We start from the raw sequence: 22,709 nt of genomic DNA on the forward strand, positions 1-22,709 counted from the left end.
TAGCGACCAGCTACAGAACCTCTGTGACAGATGGACAAATACCAACTAGGACTGGGAAAACTGGCTGAGCTTCAAGTGGCAGGCTAGGGAACTATTCCAAAAATGCGGGCGCGAAAGGGCCTACCAACAACACAAACGGCTGAGGGATCTCTACAGGGAACTCGGCTGGTACCGGACAAACGAACGGAGCGGAGTTCCCTGTGGACATCTTATCAGGCAAGTAGAAATAGAGCTGCAGCAAGAGCGGCAGAGTAGAGTCGAGGACCTCGATTTTCGAAAGAGACTATCTCAGAAATTTGGAAACACCTTCCGCCGCATTCTACAACCAACAACGGGTGGCGGCTAATGATGAGAAAACGATTTACCAGATCGAAGAGAAGGGCCAGGTTCTACACTCATCCCACGAAATACTCCGTCACTTTCATCAGCAGTATATCGGCATCTTCTCTGATCAGCAGCGCACAGATGACTTCAGTGAGTGGGACGCAACATGTTTTCCCGATCATCTCAGTGCCCTGCATGACTGGCCGATAACTGCAGCTGAAATAAAGGCTACGTGCAAAACGATGAAAACAAAGAAGACCCCAGGGCCAGACGGACTGGGGATAGAATTCTATAGATCTATCTGGGAATTTGCAGTGGCAGCATTAATAAACATCTTTAACGAATTCCTCACTTCGGGAAACATCCCCGAGGAATTCGTTAAGAGCTATACCATATTTATCCCCAAGAAAGACCGAGATTGGACTTTGTCGAATAACTGGCGTCCAATCTCCTTAACCAATTTAGACTATAAGATCTTTGCAAAAATTATCTGCACACGCCTTAAGGGCGGTATCGAAAATATAATAACAAGCTCACAGGTCTACGGGATACCCGGTAGATCTATGGAACTCAATCTCTTCTTGTTAAGAGACTTGATCAGACTGGCTAAGGAAAAAAAATACCCCCTGGCACTTCTCTCCACCGACCTGGAGAAAGCGTTTGACAGTGTCAACCACAGGTACTTGCAGAACATCCTACAAAAAACAGGCGTGGGCCCGAGACTTCGGCGTACAATTAAAAACATGTACGTGGAAGCCACGACCCAACTATCTATTAATGGGTTTCTGACAGAACCAATCCGCATAAAGAGAGGGGTTAGGCAAGGCTGCTCGCTAAGCCCCCTCCTCTTCTCCCTAGTATTAGAACCCCTAATCAAAAGAATTGATAACACCCCTGCAATTAATGGTATTCCACTGCCCCAAGTCTCCAGACAATGTAAAATAGTAGCATATGCGGACGATGTAGTGGCCACACTCAGAGATTCTGAGTCCATCTATATCTATCTGCACATACTGCAAAAGTTCAGTATAGTCAGTGGTCTTCGCGTTAACGCACAAAAAACTAAAATCAAAAGTTTTGGAAATTTCCATGGCACTGGACTTCCCTACGGTTTAACGCTACAGACACAGCCCCTAACAATACTAGGCGTGCCTTTTTCAGACACCCTAGCACTACCAATCCAAAAATTGCAGGAGACAAGCAGGGAGAGGATAAGGCTGTTCAAACCAACCTTTTTCTCCTTTTACGGCAGAGCGACAGTAATAAGAACAATCGTCACCCCAATGCTGATGCACACTGTCAACATCACAGGCATCACACTGTCACAAGAAAATAAATTATCAAAAGAACTTATTGATTTCTTCTGGAATGGGAGAAAACATGAAGTAAAGAAAGAATACCTACAACTCAAACAGGAAGAAGGGGGTTACGCTCTGCCCGATCACAAAAGCTTGCTACAAGCAAACACGTTCAAAACCGTACGGAAGGCCTTAAACTCCAACCACATTTCTGGCCTGCTAATTAGATACTTTATAGGACTTTTCCTCCCCCTCTTTGGGATCACGGATTATGCTGGACCCCGCTCAAGGGGGGTGCCCAAGTGGTACCGTACATTAGTTAAATCGATCACAACACTCAGAGATAGAGGAATAGCAATCCTCACACACAAACCCAAAGCAGTATACTGGGATTTCTTCCAACTTTCCAGGCGTGACACACCCAATCTCAGGACAAATAATGAAATTCTCTTCAGAAATATCAAAAACAGCTGGGGACAGCCTTTTCATCGGGATCTAGCCTGGAGAATAGCATACGGGCGGCTCCGGGTGAAATCCCGGTATGTACCTAGCCTGTGCGACCCCTTCGGCGATGTCTGCTGGGACGTGGAAACGGTGGACCATTTCTTTTATTTTTGCCCACCAGCCCAAAGCATCTGGTGGAGACTCAGCTCAGCATTGGGAATCCCCATGCTGACAGTAGAAGAGGTCGTACGGCTACAATTCCCCCCACCAGTCCAAAAAACCCAGAAGTTCGCTATCTTCCTAATCAACGTGTTAAAATATCACATTTGGAAGGTACGGAAAAAATCCCAGGTACGAGACACAAATTTAGTGTATGCAAGAATAAGGAAAGGTTTCTTTTTCTACCTACCCAAATTTCTTGCGCAAGAAAGGCACTTACTACGAGATTTGAAATTTGTGAATCAATACTGCAAACCACCGCCAATATGCTTTCTTATACAGGGACGCATCAAGCCCTGTATATCTCTTTAGAACCCACAAACCCCCCCCCCACCCTAGGAAAAAGAATAACCACTCTGTCTTCCCTAGCCACAAGCTTTCGCTGACACGGTTTCTTTTACTCCAAATAAGGGGGGTAGAGCTGAGAACCAGGGCTGCGAAGGCTTACAACGAGACGGTGCTGCTCCTCACGAGCGGCATCTCCGGGGCCAGTCTCTATCCCATTCTAAGTCCCAATGGTACCAGGTCTATAAGTCCCTATTCATTTCAACTCACCGGACCTTAAGTCCTGTTATTTTATTATTTGAATTTTTTTTTAAAATTTAAATAATAAAATTTATGTTTTAAATGTATTCAAAAAAAAACATTTTTTTTTATCTTTTCACTCCGGACCCTAAGTTCGACCTCTATGATCAATTCAATTCATATATTTAGCCTTGACCATAAGTCCTCAGTTTCTCAATAACAGCAGTAAAATTTAATTACCAGGAATACAAATAATGATATTATATTTAGTAAATTATTAATTTGGATAAAATCATATGCGAACTCTAGACAAAAGTCTATGTTTTTTTTTTTTCTGAACAGATAAACGGAGATTATGTGTTACAGACCAATTAGCCTAATATGGCTAAACAGGTTGACTGAGGCCTCTTTTACCTCCTACTATCCTACTCTATCTTACATCATACTCCTCTCTTACTGTCTGCTGACCCTCAGCATGCTTTATTCTCCAAAGGCCAATGATGAGAGACATGAACTCCCATTCTACCTCAATAAAGGTCGAAACCGGTCTGGGTAGTGGACCCTTGCCTTTAATACAAAACATCATACATCCCCTTCTTGGAGATGTGTTTTGGCATTAAGGGTAAATATTAAGATTAGTGATCAGAGCTTGCTCCACTTTTACCACGAGTTGCCTTGGTCTTGCACTACCTGTGGGATCAGCTAGTCTTGCATAAATTGCAGGTGCAAACTTGACATTGTCTGTTTGCTTACTTGGAAAAAATGGAGTAAAACCAGCTTAAAAATTGCTTGGTATCTTTAACATAACTATACCCAAGTTAAAAATACTTTCTACATCTATATCTCCTCCTGAGATTTTTATTTAATAAGGTTATAACACCTTATGGTAACTTGTTTTGGTAAAATGCTTACAAGCTCTGCATTACTAAATCTTGGTATTTCTAGCCTGGCTCCCACTGATGAGACCTCAATAAAGGTCGAAACCGGTCTGGGTAGTGGCCCCTTGCCTTTAATACAAAACATCGTACATCCCCTTCTTGGAGATGTGTTTTGGCATTAAGGGTAAATATTAAGATTAGTGATCAGAGCTTGCTCCACTTTTACCACGAGTTGCCTTGGTCTTGCACTACCTGTGGGATCAGCTAGTCTTGCATAAATTGCAGGCACAAACTTGACATTGTCTGTTTGCTTACTTGGAAAAAATGGAGTAAAACCAGGTTAAAAATTGCTTGGTATCTTTAACATAATTATAGCCAGAGATCTTAATGCCAGAATAGGAATGAAAAAAATTAACAATAATATACAAAAATTTGGAGAACCAACAGTAAACAAAAATGGAAAACGACTCATTGATTATACAATATATAATAATTTAAAAATAATGAATACATTTTACAAACCTAAAAATATACATAAATACATGTGGTGTGCAAGAAGACAAAAATCAATAACAGACTCCATTATAGCAAATGAAGAAGCAGCATAAATATTTTATACTTTAAAATACACATAATAATAATAATGGAAAAGAAAATAAAAAGAAATGTAGTACAGCATTTAAATTAAAAATTACCTGGACTAATCCACTAGCAAATGAATAACCTAACATAGCCGTTGCTGCAAAGAAACTGGTATATACAATATTTCGCCATTTGTGTGGAAATTCTGCATCATTTTCAGCTGCCTTTGCTTTCTTTTTCTTCTCCATCTCCAACTCTGAATAAAAGAAACACTAAGTATATTTACAGAATACAAAGATTACAAATTTTATAAGAAAAATAACATGCGTACATGTTTCATATAATGATCAAAATTAAATTGTATTACATTCTGTACATACACCTATCAAAATTCAGAGCCTAAATTATGGAATTAAATGTGAATTCACAAAATAAACTCAAAACACCTTTTGGATGATTTCTGAAATAGTTAAAAGACAAATTTTAAGGTATAGAATCATATTCTTTTTTTTTTGCTTTAACTGTCTGATCCAAGAATGGATAAAATACAGCTTAATCAAACCTAGATCTGCATGTTTAAATACATGTATATTTAAACATGCGTGCGTGAATCTGACTGTCATTTCAAAAGTTCTGCACACAGTATGCATTGTTAAATCAAACATATGTTTCACAAAAATACATTTGTTGACTGTCGATATAATCTCTATTTTGCCTTAACACTGTTTCCAATGTTTAAGTAAGTCCTATAATTTTATTGGCAAATATTGTTTATGTGTTGGTCAGGCCACTTCAGCAGAAAATTCATTAACAGTAGCAAATTGTTTCCCATGCAGTGTTTCTTTCAATTTACAATGCATTACAGTATAAAGTTTTGCACTATAATACAACATGAGCAGATTTCTTGAGCACGATCAATCTTTAAACAAAACTATGAATCACAGTGATACTCAATTTTGAATGCATGCTTTTTTGATACCTTAACCATTCCAGACTGATTCGATTGCTTCTATGTTAATTCTATCTGAATATAAATAAATTATCTTGCTAATTATATATTTGGTTTAATCATTTATCCAAGTGTAAGCAAACAAAGTTTGGGATTGAAGTATTTTCAGGACTGGGGTGGAAAAACTTCTCATCACTTGCCTTAGTATCCTGTAATGCAAGGCACATCTTGTGGACATGTATAATGCTATGCATTAAGGGAAGGGTCACTATCCAGACCGGTTTCGACCTTTATTAAGGTCTCTTCAGTGGGAGAGACCCAGAGGTGATACTAATGTTGAAGTAATGCAGAAGTCATATTTTTCTATACCATTTGCAAAGATGTCACACCTTATTATTAAAATTCTCTGGATTAGAGATAGTTGATGGAAGCATAGCATTATGCATGTCCGCAAGGAGATGGGCTTTGCATTACAGGATACTAAGGCAAATGATGAGAAGTTATACCACCTTTGCCATGAGTTGCCCCAGTCCTGAAAATACTTCAGGTGTAAACTTTGTTTGCTTACACTTGTTAAAGGATTAAAAAAAAAAAAAAGTGGAACAAATCCTAAAACTAACCCAAACTCAACATCACCAGAGTTCAATCAAGATCGGTACTATCAACATAAGAAGACTGAATGTCAAAGAAATGGAGCTAGCCAAGGAATTGGATGAGTACCAGATCAACATAATAGGGGTGACTGAAACAAAAAAAGACAAAAGCTAGTGAGATCTTTCTGAGCAATAAATAAAAAATGTTATATTCAGGCAATGACAATCAAGGAAAAGAAGGGGCAGCTATAGTATTCAACATTAAATATGAGGCTAATCTTCTTGAATGGCAAGTAGTCTAAAGTAGAGTGATGTGGACAAATATGAGAATGGGGAACTGGACAATGAGACTTATTTGTGCCTATGGTCCCAATGAAGATTCTACTAAGGTAGAAGTGGAGGAAGGAATTTTTTTAAGGCTTTAGAGAAAGCAACTGACACAATTAAAAAGGAAAAGTTGTTCCTTGTTGGGGATCTAAATAGCAGAGCAGGAAATGGTTGTCAGACATACAAAAATATTTTTGGGAAAATTTGGAGAAAAGAGCAAAGCTAATAATAATGGCAAATATCTGTTGGATTTCTGCTCAGGACATGGACTGGCTATTACTAACACCATGTTCCAACATAAAAATGTGCACAAATTCACATGAAGAGAAGATGCAAGGAATAAGAAAAGTTTCATTGACTATGTTATTGTTGATAGTGATGTTTCCCCACTGGTGCAGGACACCAGAGTGTACACAGGATTTGAAATTGGAAGTGATCACCATTTAGTCTTGAGCAGGATAAAATTGAATTTCATTTTGAAAAGAAAAACATGTAAAGTTTTAAAGAGAATAAAAGTTGAGCAGCTCTCCGATGTTAACTGTAGACTAAAATACACAAATATCATTCAAGAAAAAATGAAAGAGTTTGAGAACAGGAACCAAACCTTGGAGATTCAGTGGCAAGCCCTTAAGAAAACACTCATTAATTCAGCCAGAAAGGCATGTGGTGAGGTTGTGTGCAAGGATAGAAAAAACAGAATTTCATAATGGACACAGGAAGTTAAAGAGGAAGTGAAGGAAAAGAAGAAAGCATATCAAAAGTTAATGGCAAATAAGTCACCTTGTGCTCTTAAAGCATACAGAGACAAATGAAATAAAGGTAAACACTGTGTAAAACTAGCTAAACAAAAGTCATGAGAAGACTTTGGTAAGAACATAGAAAATAAATATCAAGAAGGTGGCAAAATATTTTGGAAGTTGTTTGAAGAAGCTTAGAAATGGAGGAAAGAGTACTGTAAAAGGAGTTAGAGATGATAAAGGTGACATGAAAACGAAAGAAAAAGATATCCTTGAAGTATGGAGTAATTATTTTGAAAAACTGCTAAATGAAACAAGCAGTGATGACAGCACAGTGGTAAAAAACACTGACCAGGCTTGCAGTGAGGAATACATATCCATACTTGAAGTAGAAAAAGCCACCAAAGGCTTAAAATGTGGAAAGGCAGCAGGAGTAGATGATATTCAACCAGGAATGCTGAAGTATGGTGGTATAAAAGTCTTACAGTGGCTGCACTGCATAGTTCAGAAAGACTGGACAGAGGGACGAATTCCCAATGATTGGAGTACAGCTCTCATAGTAACCATATATAAAAAGGGAAATAAAACTGAATGTGAGAATTACAGAGGTATTTCTTTACTAAGTGTTCCTGGCAAGATCTATGCAAGTATACTTGAGAAACGGTTGAGAAGAATTGTAGAAGAAAAGCTGGGTGAAGAACAAGCTGGATTCAGTCCAAATAGAGGCTGTCAGGATCAGATCTTCACTTTACGACAAATAGTCGAGAAAGCATGGTAATATAACAGAGATCTGTATTTAAGTTTTGTCGATTTGGAAAATGCATATGACCAGGTGCCAAGAGAGAATTTATTCTAAACGCTACAATTATATGGTGTTAATGGGGCATTATATCAAGCAATACTTAGTCTTTATTTTGGTTGTAAGTCAGCAGTCAGAACTGAAGGAAGTACAAGAAGATGGTTTAATATTAAATCTGGTGTCAGACAAAGATATACATTATCCCCTCTCTTATTCATTACCTATATGGATCACATTATGAAGGAAAGTGGTATTAAACATGATATCAAAATTGGAAATATTAATGTCAGCTCTTTGCATTATGCAGATGATGTTATACTTCTAAATAAATCTGCTACAAGTCTGCAAGATTCTCTGACTAAATTGAATAACTGTTGTAATAGATATGGGATGAAGGTCAGCAAAAAGACAAAGACAATGAAAATATCAACTGGAGAAATATTGTGAATGGAGAACTTAAAGAACAAGAAAAACATTTCTTCAGCTACTTAGGCACGATTTTTAGTGAAGATGGTAAATTAAATATGGAAATAGACAACAGAATCAACAAATCTGAATAAACTTATATGGAATAAGAGAGAAATTAGCCAAAAAACTAAATTAACTGTACACAAGACAATGTTTAAACCAATTTTAACTTATGGATCTGAGAGCTGGGTTAGAAGTAAAACACTTGACCAAAGACTAGAGACCGCAGATATGAGAGTCCTGAGAAAGATTAGGGACATGAGCTGATGGCATCAATGGCAATATCATATTAAAAATGAGGATATTAGGAAAGAACTTGATACTCTCAGCATCCAGAAATGCATTAACAGAGCTAATCTCATGTGGTATGGTCACTTAAGCAGAATGGGAGAGGAAAGATTAGCAAAACAAGTGTTCTCATGCCAGGTTGGCAGGAAAAAGACCCAGAGGAAGACCAAGATATAGGTGGATTGATACAGAAAAAGTGCCTTAGAAGACAGAAATATAAGACCTGATAATATTGGAGTCTTGACATTTAACATACTGATTTGGAGGAAAATTGTAGATAGGAAGTTAGTAATGATGTAAATTTTTCATGTAGCACTATCATATCCTGTACACCCCTTGAGGGTATATATCAGGAATTTGATGATGATGGCCAAATATATAATTGGTAGCATAGCCAAGTGAAAAAGTGAAAAAACTTCCAACTATCTCTAATCCAGAGAATTTTAATAATAAGGTTTGACACCTTTTGACAACTGGTATAGGAAAATATGACTTCAACATTACTTCAACCTTAGTATCACTTCTGGGTCTGGTTCCCACTGAAGAGACCTCAATAAAGGTCAAAATCGGTCTGGGTAGTGACCCTTCCCTTAATGCATAGCATTATACAGGTCCACAAGGATTTGTGCTTTGCATTATGGAATACTAAAGCAAGTGATGAGAAGTTACACCACCTTTGCCACAAGTTGTCCCAGCCAAATACTTCAGACGAAAACTTTGTTTGCTTACACTTGGATTAAACCAAATATATAATTGGTAGCATTACCAAGTGAAAAAATTCCCTGAATTATCTTGCTTTTTTAACACTCATCACACTAAATTAGTGTGATGAGTGCATTATGACTTGCTCATGCGAAGGCTCGAGTTGAACAACCATGTGGGTCAAATGCTAATTCTCTTGGACATTTTTTTTCACACCTATGCTAACATTCCATCCTATCTTACTGTGTCTGAATCACGTTCTTGCAACAGTTTCCATACCTTTAACTCACCCATCTCTTATCAAAGTGAATGAGAGTTAAATGAACTTTTATTTAGTTTTTTCTCAACATCTAGAAAACTAACAGGTCTGTCTGAAATATATTCTTTACTAAAGTGATCACTCAACAACTCAGTTATATCTGACCCTTCTACCACTCATATTCCCATCTTATTCTTTGATGGTGACTGTTTCTTTTATTTGTCACATGGCACAAAAACTCTCAGATTTCCCTGGGATAATTTCTTTTCACAGCTTTGCCTTCCTCACCGTGGCTGCCACCTTCCTGGCCTGTTGTTTTATACTGCTGCAGGGTCTGATGTCCTCACCTTTCTTTCAGTACTGAATCCAGCAAATTTTTTTTTTTTTTTCACGCAGCTCTGCGTTAAAGTATTATTCACCAATTTAACTTGCATATGATTTATTCTCCTAACTCTGGGGATGTAGTCAGATATACCTGATTTAAGATAACTCATAACAGCAGATGTTAACTAAACTATCATACTCACATAAAAAAAAAAAAAAAAAAAAAAGCAACATTTTGTGAAGCCTGGTTACATGCTCATAAAGGTACTATTGTTATACTCTGATAAGTTAAGAATGTTAAAATTTCACTTATCATGGTTTAATGAGCAAAGAAGTAAAAACCCAGTAGAATAATTAAGTAAACATGCTTGCTTCTAAGTAGGTATCGTTGCAAACTTTAGAAAATAATGAATACATTGATTTAAGAAGAAAGAAATGATTAATTAGCTCAATAGAAAAATTTAATGTAAAATAAAAAGAGAGGGGAATTAGATAAATTAAGAGAGCTATGGTTTTGTGTTGATGTTAAATTCGATGAAAGGATAATTTGTAGAAGAAACACTAGAATGTATTCTGTGTGAAAGATAGTCCAAGGTTCAAGGACATGCTGACGATTGCCCCCAGCGGTCGCGTGGAGTGAACAAGCAGGGAGAGAACGGATGTAGTGATGTCATGTGACATAGAAAATCAATGTGCCAGGTGAACAGCGGAGTTTACGGTATTTACCGATAGGGTGAACGTATAAAAGGGTTAGGATCCCCCCCAAGGATCTCTTGGTCTTTTGTTGTGTGGAAGTTCTCACATTTCCTTGAGTAGTGAAGGTTTAACCTGGTGCTGGTTCGGGGATGGCAGAACGATACCTAAAGACTAGGATGATGTTACAGCGGGTAACCATGTCCTAGATTCCCGGAAAGTAGCGGAAGACCATGCCGTTGAAAGGTCAGCAGAAGCACGAGTCCCAAAGTCTAAGCTGATAATCATTATAAGGTCTTGATCCGAATTAGATTGAGGAAACCAAGGAAATGTCTTAACGAAACAGAAGATAGACTAAAGCAGATGGATAGAGGTACCATCAAGTAGAGAAAAGTAAAATTTGTTATTTATATGAATGCAATCTGAATGTGTACTGATATGTGAAGATTTATAAGTGAAGGACTCAGATACAATTTGAGGTCAGGACTACAGCGCACGTTTTATAGGAGGTCATGAGTAATGGTTGTGTTGGAGAAGGGTTAATGTTACCAGTTGTTAGTATAGAAATGAAATAATGGAATTTAGTACTAATCTAGATGATATAGATTCATTTACTTTTGTGTGAATTATTTGAAAAAAATGTGTTCAGAGATCATATCTGATGAAGTAGAGCTAATTAATTGATTTAATTAAAATGTGTCTTATTTAGACTGATGAATATTCTTGTATATTAAACTGTAAATTTAGAAACAAATAAACCTTGCTTGACTTTAACTAAATATATGAGTCTGTGTATACAATTCGATGCTCCGCTTGTGAAACTCATTATGGATCTGAGCGGGAGTTTAATTGAATAAGGTTGAGGACACGATTGCAACCCTAGGTCACTTGTGTATATCTTCTAACTTACTTCTTGATTGAGTAATTATCTTCATCATCATCAAATTCCTGACAAGTACCCTCAAGGGGGTGTACAGGATATGATAGTACTACATGAAAAATTTACATCATTACTAACTTCCTAACTACAATTTTTTTGCAGATCAGTCTGTCACTTGTCAAGACTCCAATATTATCAGATCTTATAATTCTGTCATCTAAGGCACTTTGTACCATATCATCCACCTATATCTTAGTCTTCCTCTGGGTCATTTTCCTGCCAAACTGGCAGAGAACACTTGTTTTGCTAATCTTTCCTCACCCATTCTGTTTAAGTGACAATACCACCTGAGATTAGCTCTGCTAATGCATTCCTGGATGCTGAAAATGTCAAGTTCTTTCCTAATATCCTCATTTTTAATATGATATTGCCATTGATTCCATCTGTTCACACCTCTAATCTTTCCCAGGACTCTCATATCTGCAGTCTCTAGTCTTTTACTTCTGACCCAGCTCTCAGATCCATAAGTTAAAACTGGTTTGAACACTTGTATACAGCTAATTTAGTGTTCCGACTAATTTCTCTCTTATTCCATATGAATTTATTCAATTGACTTCCTACTATACCAGCTTTATTGATTCTATTGTCTATTTCCATATTTAATTTACCATCTTTACTAAAAATCGTGCCTAAGTAGGTGAAATGTTTTACTTGTTCCACAGGTTCTCCGTTCACAACACAGTTGACATTTTCAACGATTCTGCCTATTTTCATTGTCTTTGTCTTTTTATCGCTGACCTTCATACCATATCTATTACAACAGTTATTCAATTTAGTCAAGGAATCTTCAGACTCATAGCGGATTTATTGATAAGTATAACATCATCTGCATAAAGCAAAGAGCTGACATTATCATCTCCAATTTTTAATATGATGTTTAATACCACTTTCCTTCATAATGTGATCCATATAGATAATGAATAACAGAGGGGATAATGTACATCCTTGTCTCACACCATCAAACATTAAACAATCTTCCTGTACTGCCATCAATTCTAACTGCTGACTTACAACTCAAATAAAGACTAATTACTGCTTGATATAATGCCTCATTGACACCATATAACTGTAGCATATTGAATAGCTTCTCTCTTGGCACCTTATCATATGCCTATTCCATACAAAACTCAAATAGAGATGTTTGTTATAATCCCATGATTTCTCCACTATTTGTCGTAAAGTGAAGATCTGATCCTGACAGCCTCTATTTGATATGAACCCAGCTTGTTCTTCATCAAGCTTTTCTTCTACAATTCTCCTCAACAGTTTCTCAAGTATACTTGCATATATCTTACCAAGAACACTCAGTAGGGAAATACCTCTGTAATTCTCACATTCAGTTTTATTTCCCCTTTTTATATATGGGTACTATGAGAGCTCTACTCCAATCATTGGGAATTCGTCCCTCTGTCCAAGCCTTCTGAACTATGCAGTGCAGCCACTGCAAGACTTTTATACCACCATACTTCAGCATTTCTGGTCGAATATCATCTACTCCTGCTCACTTTCCACATTTTAAGCCTTTGGTGGCTTTTTCTACTTCAAGTATGGATATGTATTCCTGAATGTATGCTTGATGAGTGTTTTTTACCACTGTGCTATCACTGCTTGTTTCATTTAGCTATTTTTTGAAGTAATTACTCCATACTTCAAGGATATCTTTTTCTTTCGTTTTCATGTCACCTTTATCATCTCTAACTCCTTTTACAGTACTCTTTCCTCCATTTCTAAGCTTCTTCAAACAACTTCCAAAATATTTTGCCACCTTCTTGATATTTATTTTCTATGTTCTTACCAAAGTCTTCTCATGACTTTTGTTTAGCTAGTTTTACACAGTGTTTACCTTTATTTCATTTGTCTCTGTATGCTTTAAGAGCACAAGGTGACTTATTTGCCATTAACTTTTGATATGCTTTCTTCTTTTCCTTCACTTCCTCTTTAACTTCCTGTGTCCACCATGGAGTTCTGATTTTTCTATCCTTGCAGACAACCCCACCACATGCCTCTCTGGCTGAATCAATCAAGGTTTTCTTCAAGGCTTGCCAATGAATCTCTAAAGTTCGGTTCCTGTTCTCAAACTCTTTCATATTTTCTTCAATAATCTTTGTGTATTTTAGTCTACAGGTCACATCTGAGAGCTGCTCAACTTTTATTCACTTTAAAACTTTCTTGGTTTAAAACTTGGTAAAGGTGGAATAAGCTCTGATCATTTTCCCTTAGTATCTCCCTTAATGCAAAGCACATCCCCTTGTGGAGATGTATGATGCTATGCATTAAAGAAAAGGGCCACTATCCAGACCGGTTTTGACCTTTACTGAGGTCTCATCAGTGGGAGCTAGACCCAGAGATACCAAGGTTGAAGTAATGCAGAGCTTATAAATTTTACCTAAACAAGTTTTTGGAGAGGTATCCCTGCACTTAAACAGGGAAACCGGGCTGGATAGCGGCCCTTTCCTTTAATGCATAGCATCATACATCTCGCAAGGGGATGTGCTTTGCATTAAGGGAGATACTAAGGGAAAGTGATCAGAGCATACTCGACCTTTACCAGGAGTTGCCTCAACTTCTGAACTATTTCAGGCGCAAACTTGACTTACTTGTCTGTTTGCTTACTTGGGAAAAAGGATCAAAACCAAGTTTATAAAATGACTTGGTATCTTTAACATAAAAATACAAAAGAATTTTAGATGCACTTTATCAACAATAGTGGTCTTAAAAATAAATGATGTGAACAATCACTGACAGGTATTTAACCATGCTACCGGCCAGGATGTACAGGGTGTTCGGGATAAATTTGACAGTTTCGTAAGGAAAAAGAAAATCTTTTTTGTATCTATTAAATTTAATGAATTGACAAAAAAACATTACAGGCAGAGTTAATTACAATACTATCAACAAGATTTACTCAAAATAACCACCATTAGCATCGATCACAGCTTCAATTCTGCTTCGGAACCTCGAACAAGCTGATGCTACAGTCTCCCTGGGAAGGGCCGCAAAAACTGTTTTAATTTTATCCATTAACTGGGCTTTTGTATTACTGGAAGTGCGATTGGTGTCTTTTTCAACTGCGCCCCATACAAAATAATCCATGGGGTTAAGGTCTGGGGAGTTTGGAGGCCAAACATTTGGACTGGTGAAGTCGTAGAAATTTTCAGACAACCATTTTTGACTTTTCCCAGAGGTGTGGCAAGGGGCCGAATCCTGCTGCCATACATACGGCCTACCATTGGCTACCCTTGTTATCCAGGGCTTGACTACAGTTAGCAACTCCACGAACAAAGCCCGAATTCCAATGCCAGGGTTCTTCAACACCTGTTCCTGCAGATTTGCGAGGAATTCTGCTGTACGAACGCAATCAGATCGTCTGCTAGGGATCTTTCTTCTTGCTACATCCTCGTAGTCACCATTGCAAGTCTCTAGTTCATGCCTGATTGTTTTTACTGTATTCAGGGAGCATTGGGCAGCAGTCGTAATATCCTTATTTTGATGGCGGGCACGAATCATCATGATACAAGTTATTCTCTTCCATGATTCAAGTGGGTTCCAGCTATCCATCCTTTCTGACATCTTGTATATGAATGAAGAAGGGTCCAAACTTTTAAATGAAGAGAAGTGTGTGTTAATACATGTAACTTACGGAAAAATATAATTAATTATAAATATGTCAAATTTATCCCGAACACCCTGTATATATACGTCCACATTTTCATGGATGCAAAGTGCATATTAAAATTGCAATACCATTGATATTACATTGAAATTTATGATGGATACCAAGCTTTTGAGGATGTATATTTGATCTTTAATGGCTGGTAAGGTGGTTAAACCAGAACTGTCATCATGATGTTAAGCGGCAGCCTCAAAAATTACTATCTACACCAATTATCTGAAATAGTTGTATGATTCTTCTATTACAAGGTTGTTGCACTTGTGTTAATATGCAAGTGCCACTTAGGCATCCAACATCAGAGAATCCCAAACCTTGAACAACTCTGATATACTCAGAATCAAAATTTCAAGACTGCCCATTCTGATTTGATCACCTCTAAACCTTGATTTTCTGAAGTAATCCACATACCAAACAGTGAGATCATCTTTCTTTGGATGGAACTTAAATCTTCACAACCTAAACTGGATACTCATCTTCCATTCCAGTGATATTATTATAACATAGTACTAATATCAAAAGATTCAAAATGAAAAGAGACTATATGGCTAGTATCCAAAGAAGAAAAATAACATTTGCAGGACATATGATGAGGGGTTCTTTTGGAGAGCTTCCCAGAATAGTATTGCAGGGGATGGTGGAGGGAAAGAGAGGAAGACCCCAACTGCAATGGAAAGACAACATCAAAGATTGGACGGGCAAGAATCTTATAGAAGCAAGAGATAGAGACTGTTCGTCAGCTGCAACCCTCTTAAAGAGGAGGCCACAGGATTAGATAGTACTAATATCACTGTTTCATGAAAGTAATCTTCAACAAAGTTCAGTTTCAATGACAAAAAAGTCCAGTACAATAAAATGCTCATATTTCTTTTATGGAATGATACAATGTTTAAATATTTCAATATCCCGATGCTCATTTATAATAAAAACATAAATTGTATATTGCAGATAGAAGGTGTTGTTTCTTCCATTAACAAATTTTTTTATGACAAATGGCAAAAAAATTGATTATACAATAAAATAATGAAAATAATAAAAGTTGCTTGCTTGCTTTCATGAGATGCATTCATCAGTAAGTCACTTCATTATGAAACACGTTGTGCAATGAATTTAATTTTTCCCCGAGTATGTTGAGTTATTACACCTGATAATACACAGAATCAACAGCTTCACATTTTTATTATTTTAACAATTCTGATCACTGACTTATATCAGAGAGAAATGACTCATGTCATGGCTGGTTAATCACATGGTCTTTCTCCATGGATATGCTGGCATACTACATTTGATAATATTCCTTCAGTATATGCTGGCTGGTTGGCCGAGTGGTCAGCATACCTGCTCTCCAGCCAAAAGGCTGCAGGTTCGAATCTTGCGATGGGCATGAATGTTTGTAATTATCTGTGAAAATTGGTGGTGGTGGGCAGTAGATGCTGTTGGTGTAGATGATGATGTTCGCTGTAGTTGATGGAGGTGGAGAGTTGTAGAGTAGGTGCCCTCTCTCGATGAGTCTCTGGACTCCCTGGAGATGTCAAGTAATAATAATAATAATATTGAACAGATGTTTAAATTGACTGGTATTAAGTGCTCACTACAATAGCATATTAATTCATAAACCTCTTTGATGTTTTTATTATGACTTAGCATAATGTTCCTATTTGATTAATAGGTTAAAAAATGACAAGTGTGTATTATATCTTTTTTAAACAGCCAAAAATAGCATGGTTGTGGATAGATTTATTGCAAACAGTACTTGTAATCATGTATCTGTGTTTCTATCTTGGCACTGTAACAATGAGGAATTTGAATGATCGATTGATGTTAGCATTTGAACTAACAGGCATATCTGTCTGTATTTGTCACTTTTTATAAAGAACACAAGTTAGAATGTCACTTATCGATATCTAGGAATTGTGTGTGTATTTTTTTTTTTGTGTTGCTCTCACCCACAAAAAGTTTATTTGTAAACCTATAGTACAATTATACCTTGAGCAGACTAAGAATTTTTTCTGCCCATTTTTATTAATTCTATATGTATTTTTTTTTTTTACTTATTTTTTAGTCCAGAAACCCTACTCTGGAGACCAAACATGGAACTTTTTCAAGCCACTTGAGGTCTCCAACAAGGCAGTAGTCTGACACCTGGCAATGAAATTCATCTCCCACCTAAAGTCAATCACGAACATCTATGCCCACAGCAGGATTTGAATCTGAAGGCCTGATTGGCTGGTCAGCTTTTGCATAATTTGTCAAGCACTGTATATATATATATATATGTATGTATGTATATGCTGGGCTCGAGAAATTATGCAAAAGCTGACTCGCCATACAAAACAATTTACTTGCCTGGAACACTCCCCCCCCCCTTTTTTTTTTATGATATGTCCCAAAAAAGTCAATAGAAGTTCCACAATATGATTAACAGTTATGTAATGTAGTTGGAGAATTTTTTTATTTTTTATTTCTTAAATAAGACAATCTGTTTGTCCAGTCTACAGCTACTCACCAGCTAACAAAATCCACTTACTATGGGTAGTGTATTTGTCAAGTTCTGTATATGCATACATATACACTAGTGTTCAAAAGCTAGAGATGAATTATATTTTTACCTGTATATGAAAACATTTTCATGGCTACAGCCAAATGTGGGCATAAATTTATAGTCAGCACACTAATAAATTATATTACATAAAAATTTTGTTAAAAATTTCATACAAATTAAACTGCAATATGTTTTTGGCATTACAAATTTCCTATGGATGCAGTTAATGAATTATGTTTAGTGCTTACAAAAAAACTATGCAGAGAGACATTTCAGTATAGAATACATCCACCCCCAAACTACAATGTCGCACCTCACAATGTCTTACCATGCTTAGCAACAAGTGATTCAGTGGTTCTTGAGGCAAACTAGCCAACTCCTCCAGAGCAAGAATAATACCCTGTTTGTTTTCTGGAGGGTGAAGGGGGGGGGGGGGATTTTGAGCAGAAATGCAGCTCCCTATTGTGCCCCAAATGTTCTATTGCGTTGAGATCTGAGAAGTGTGCTGGTAACTCGATTTGTTTATCATTCTCAATCACTAGAAGAATCTTCACTCTCATGAATATACTTCTACAACACCACAGAACAATCAAGCATTACATTGAAGAACTTTGTTATAATATCATTCACAAGTCATAGTCCTTTTTACCAGCACTTGTAGAATGGTGCATCCATTAAGCATAATGCCTCACCATATAACAACCCCAGCACCACTGTATCTATCCTTTCAAGAACATTCTCATGATGGTAAGCAGTCCACTTTCATACCAAATCAAGTGTTGTCTAGAATCAAGAATAAAACCGACTCTCATCTGTATAGAGTACATAGGCCATTGGTGTTGTGTCCAATTTTTATGGATACAACACAATTGAAAACGTGCTCTATATATATATGGGTTGTGGATAAAGGGATGCAGACTACAGGCCTTCGGGTGTATAGGCCTACTTTTTGCAGATATTTGCATACCTTTTCTTGAACAGAGCCAACTTGCAAGCTGACCTGCTGTAATATGTAGATTATGTTTTGCTGTTATAACCAAAAATCTGTCTTTGTGGTCCATGGTAGAATGAGGACGACCTCTTAGTAAACATCTGGAATACATTCCATTGGTTTAAAATGCTGCCCAGAGCCTGACTACAATGCTATGTGAAATTCCAAACTCTCTGGCAATATCAGTAATTCTGCACCCTTCTTCAAGCTTTTCAATAATTCCTCCCCACATGAAATCATGATGTCTTGGAGACAATATATCCAAGTTTGCAACTTTATTCCTTCATGAAAAGAGCTTCCTTTAAATACAATTCGCTTAGTGCAGCCTTTTGTCTTTTATCCTATTGAGGGCTACCACGTGACCAGAATTCGAAAATTTGAATGTGTACCTGCTTTCTACTCAAAATCCTCAGTTATAAAATTGCCACAAGCTGATTCTTGTCTGAATTTGCAGTTGTAATCTTCAGAAATAGTCTTTATCCTTAAGTTTTGGACACCAATGTATATATATATTTTTACCAACTCTGTTATGAATTAAATTATATTATTAGTTGGACAGATAATGTAACTTGTTTCTGTATTATGAAAATTGTACTCAACCTGTTAGTTTTGGATTTAAAGAGACTTCATTCAGCTCCTGCTACTCACATAAGTTTGCTGAAACAGATAACAAAAATCCATAGTGACTTCTCTCTCTCTCACACACACACATACAATGAAAAAAATCATAAACAAGGGGAGGAAGTGATTTTGTTATTTAACCACTTTACAGGCCATTAAAGATCAAATACGCATCCTCAAAAGCTTCGTATCCATTATAAATTTCAATGTAATATCAATGGTATTACAATTTTAATATGCACTTTGCATCCATGGTAATGTGGACGTATATATATGTCATGGCCAGAATGAATCAGCATTTAACCACAGTAACGTGGTTAAATGCTGATTCATACAGGGTGTTCGGGATAAATTTGACAGTTTCGTAAGGAAAAAGAAAATCTTCTTTGTATCTATTAAATTTAATGAATTGACAAAAAAACATTACAGGCAGAGTTAATTACAATACTATCAACAAGATTTACTCAAAATAACCACCATTAGCATCGATCACAGCTTCAATTCTGCTTCGGAACCTCGAACAAGCTGATGCTACAGTCTCCCTGGGAAGGGCCGCAAAAACTGTTTTAATTTTATCCATTAACTGGGCTTTTGTATTACTGGAAGTGCGATTGGTGTCTTTTTCAACTGCGCCCCATACAAAATAATCCATGGGGTTAAGGTCTGGGGAGTTTGGAGGCCAAACATTTGGACTGGTGAAGTCGTAGAAATTTTCAGACAACCATTTTTGACTTTTCCCAGAGGTGTGGCAAGGGGCCGAATCCTGCTGCCATACATACGGCCTACCATTGGCTACCCTTGTTATCCAGGGCTTGACTACAGTTAGCAACTCCACGAACAAAGCCCGAATTCCAATGCCAGGGTTCTTCAACACCTGTTCCTGCAGATTTGCGAGGAATTCTGCTGTACGAACGCAATCAGATCGTCTGCTAGGGATCTTTCTTCTTGCTACATCCTCGTAGTCACCATTGCAAGTCTCTAGTTCATGCCTGATTGTTTTTACTGTATTCAGGGAGCATTGGGCAGCAGTCGTAATATCCTTATTTTGATGGCGGGCACGAATCATCATGATACAAGTTATTCTCTTCCATGATTCAGGTGGGTTCCAGCTATCCATCCTTTCTGACATCTTGTATATGAATGAAGAAGGGTCCAAACTTTTAAATGAAGAGAAGTGTGTGTTAATACATGTAACTTACGGAAAAATATAATTAATTATAAATATGTCAAATTTATCCCGAACACCCTGTATAAGTGGCAATGAAAAAATGTATATCATAGTGAGAACAGATCTACTATTTTAAAATTCCTTAATGCCAGGACATTTGTGAAAAAGAGCTGACATGCAGGCTGCCTAGAATGACACTGTCATCCATTTCCTAAAGAGATGTTCAGACTATTATGACAGCACTACATGATTAATTTAACATTATTATGAATCTCCTAAGAACAATTTTCCCTCAAATATTATAAGGCACTTCTGACCGCATCAATCTGCCTAGACCTTAGTCTTCCTCCTGCCATCATGGTACCAAACACCGTTTTTGCTAATCTTTCATCTCCCACTCTATTTATGGTCACTTAAATAGATTAGATTAGCTTAGATTAGCCATGTTCACATATTCTTGAATGTGAAAACAATGTTAAGTTCTTTCCTAATGTCTTAATTTTTAATATGATTCTGCCATTGTTTCATCTGTTCAGGCCCCTAATTTTTCTAAGAACTCGCATCAAGTGCTTTATTTCTAACCCAACTTTCAAATTCATAACTGAAACCTGGTTGGAACACTGTCTAGTATACTGCTAGTTTAGGTTTTTCACTAATTTCTTTCTTATTCCATATACATTTATTCAACTGGCTCCCCACCATACCAGCTTTGCTTATTCTGTTATCTATTTCCACATTTAACCTGCTATCTTCACTAAAAACTATGCCTAAATAGCTGAAATATTTTACCTGTTTTATATAGGATCTCTATTGCAAATGCTGCTGAAGCTTCCTATGTTCCTGCCTATTTTCATAGTTTTAGTCCTTTTAAAGCTGATTTTCATTCCACATTTGTCACAGCTGTTGTTCAATTCAGTGAATCCTGGAGACATGCATTGGATGTGTTTAGGAGTACATAAAGCAAAGAACTAAGTTCAATATCTCCAATGCTAATATTAGATTTAATGCAACTTTCTTTCATAAGTGATCCATATTGATGATGAATACGAGTGGAGATAACGTGCATCCTTGTCTTAACCCTGATTTTACATCAAATGATCTTTCTGTATTTCTTTCAATTCTATCTGCTGACTTATAAATTTATTTAATACAATTAAGGATAACAATTTCCCAACTTTTGGAATAGTGAAACAGTCGTTACAATTAAGATTAAGTTGATGAAGTAAGGCTTTAGCACTTTCTTTATATAAATGTTCATGTTTATATATGGATCTATGTAGCAGATCCAAGGGTATTGGAAAAGTTGAGGAGATTATCGGAAATTCAAGTAGAGAAGTGTACAATTTGCATTAGATCATTGCTTATAGCAAAAATTCTGTACCATGTCCAGTTTGATAGGTGGTGTTGGAGAAAGGGAACCAGTTGGAGTTGTGGGCATTCAGATCACCTAGGATCTGAATGACTTCTGTTTGGTTAGCTGGATTGAAGATGATCGAGCTTCATGGAGAGGAAGGTGAAGAAGTGCAAGAGGTTTTCAGAGTTTGGAGACAGCAAATTTCAGTAGATGAATGTTATTACGTGGGGTAAGGAAATCTTAAGCTAAAGAAATTTAGCATTCTCTAGCAAGCAACATCAGATCACAAAAAAGGCACAGGTGCCAAGCTTTTGGTAAAACGAATCATGAAGCATATAGTTTGAATATGAAAAGTGTTTTATAACTACCCACTAGCGTATAAAAAAATTCCTGCAGAAGAAATAATGATCAAGTATTGCCATCAACATCAGAATGGATGTAGTCAGAGTACTCACTCATGCCAAACCACCAAAAATCAACCTCTTAAGGAAAGAATATGCTCTACAAGAAATTAAAAATGACAATAGAATGTCCCACAGTGGCATTTCCCTTATCTGCTTTGATAATAGTAATTACCAAAGCAAATAAGGGGATGCCACTGTGGTTTCAAACCAAGAAGATTACATAGGCAAGCTTGCCTCCTTACTTCAGGATTGCTCTACCTATTTTCCTTTAGAATATGATCCCACCAATACACAGATAAGAACACTTCACAGGCTCCTTTAAAAAGTCACCTCTTGGCCTGTGGAAGTTCACCAATAAACTAAAACCATTTTACTCTAGACCTCCCTGAATATATAGACTACCAAAAATCCATAAACAAAATATGCCATTATGTCCCATTCTGGATGACACTGATTCATCCACATGCAAATTAGCCAACTATGTTGTGAGATGCCTTGGCTAAATATTTGGCTAATTTACATGACAACACTCCTTCACACATAAAAAAACTCAGTCTACTTTAAAACAAGTACAGAAAACCTCACACTCTAACACAATGACATAATTTAA

At 36.8% G+C, this 22,709-nt stretch overlaps 1 protein-coding gene across 2 annotated transcripts in view; it reads right to left on the reverse strand.

Annotated features, from left to right (window-relative positions):
* LOC150108600 (metaxin-1-like) overlaps positions 1-22,709 on the reverse strand; it is a 132,144-nt gene that overhangs the window by 12,034 nt on the left and 97,401 nt on the right. For both annotated transcript variants that reach the window (XM_090416047.1, XM_090416048.1), the window contains exon 8: positions 4,384-4,526. In XM_090416047.1, the coding sequence (XP_090272173.1) occupies positions 4,384-4,526 (143 nt within the window). The remainder of the gene's footprint in view (positions 1-4,383; positions 4,527-22,709) is intronic.

This window comes from Typopeltis vanoorti, chromosome 3 (assembly GCF_054136105.1).
Source record: "Typopeltis vanoorti isolate ZY-2024b chromosome 3, IOZ_Tvanoo_1.0, whole genome shotgun sequence".
Taxonomy (NCBI): Eukaryota; Metazoa; Arthropoda; class Arachnida; order Uropygi; family Thelyphonidae; genus Typopeltis; species Typopeltis vanoorti.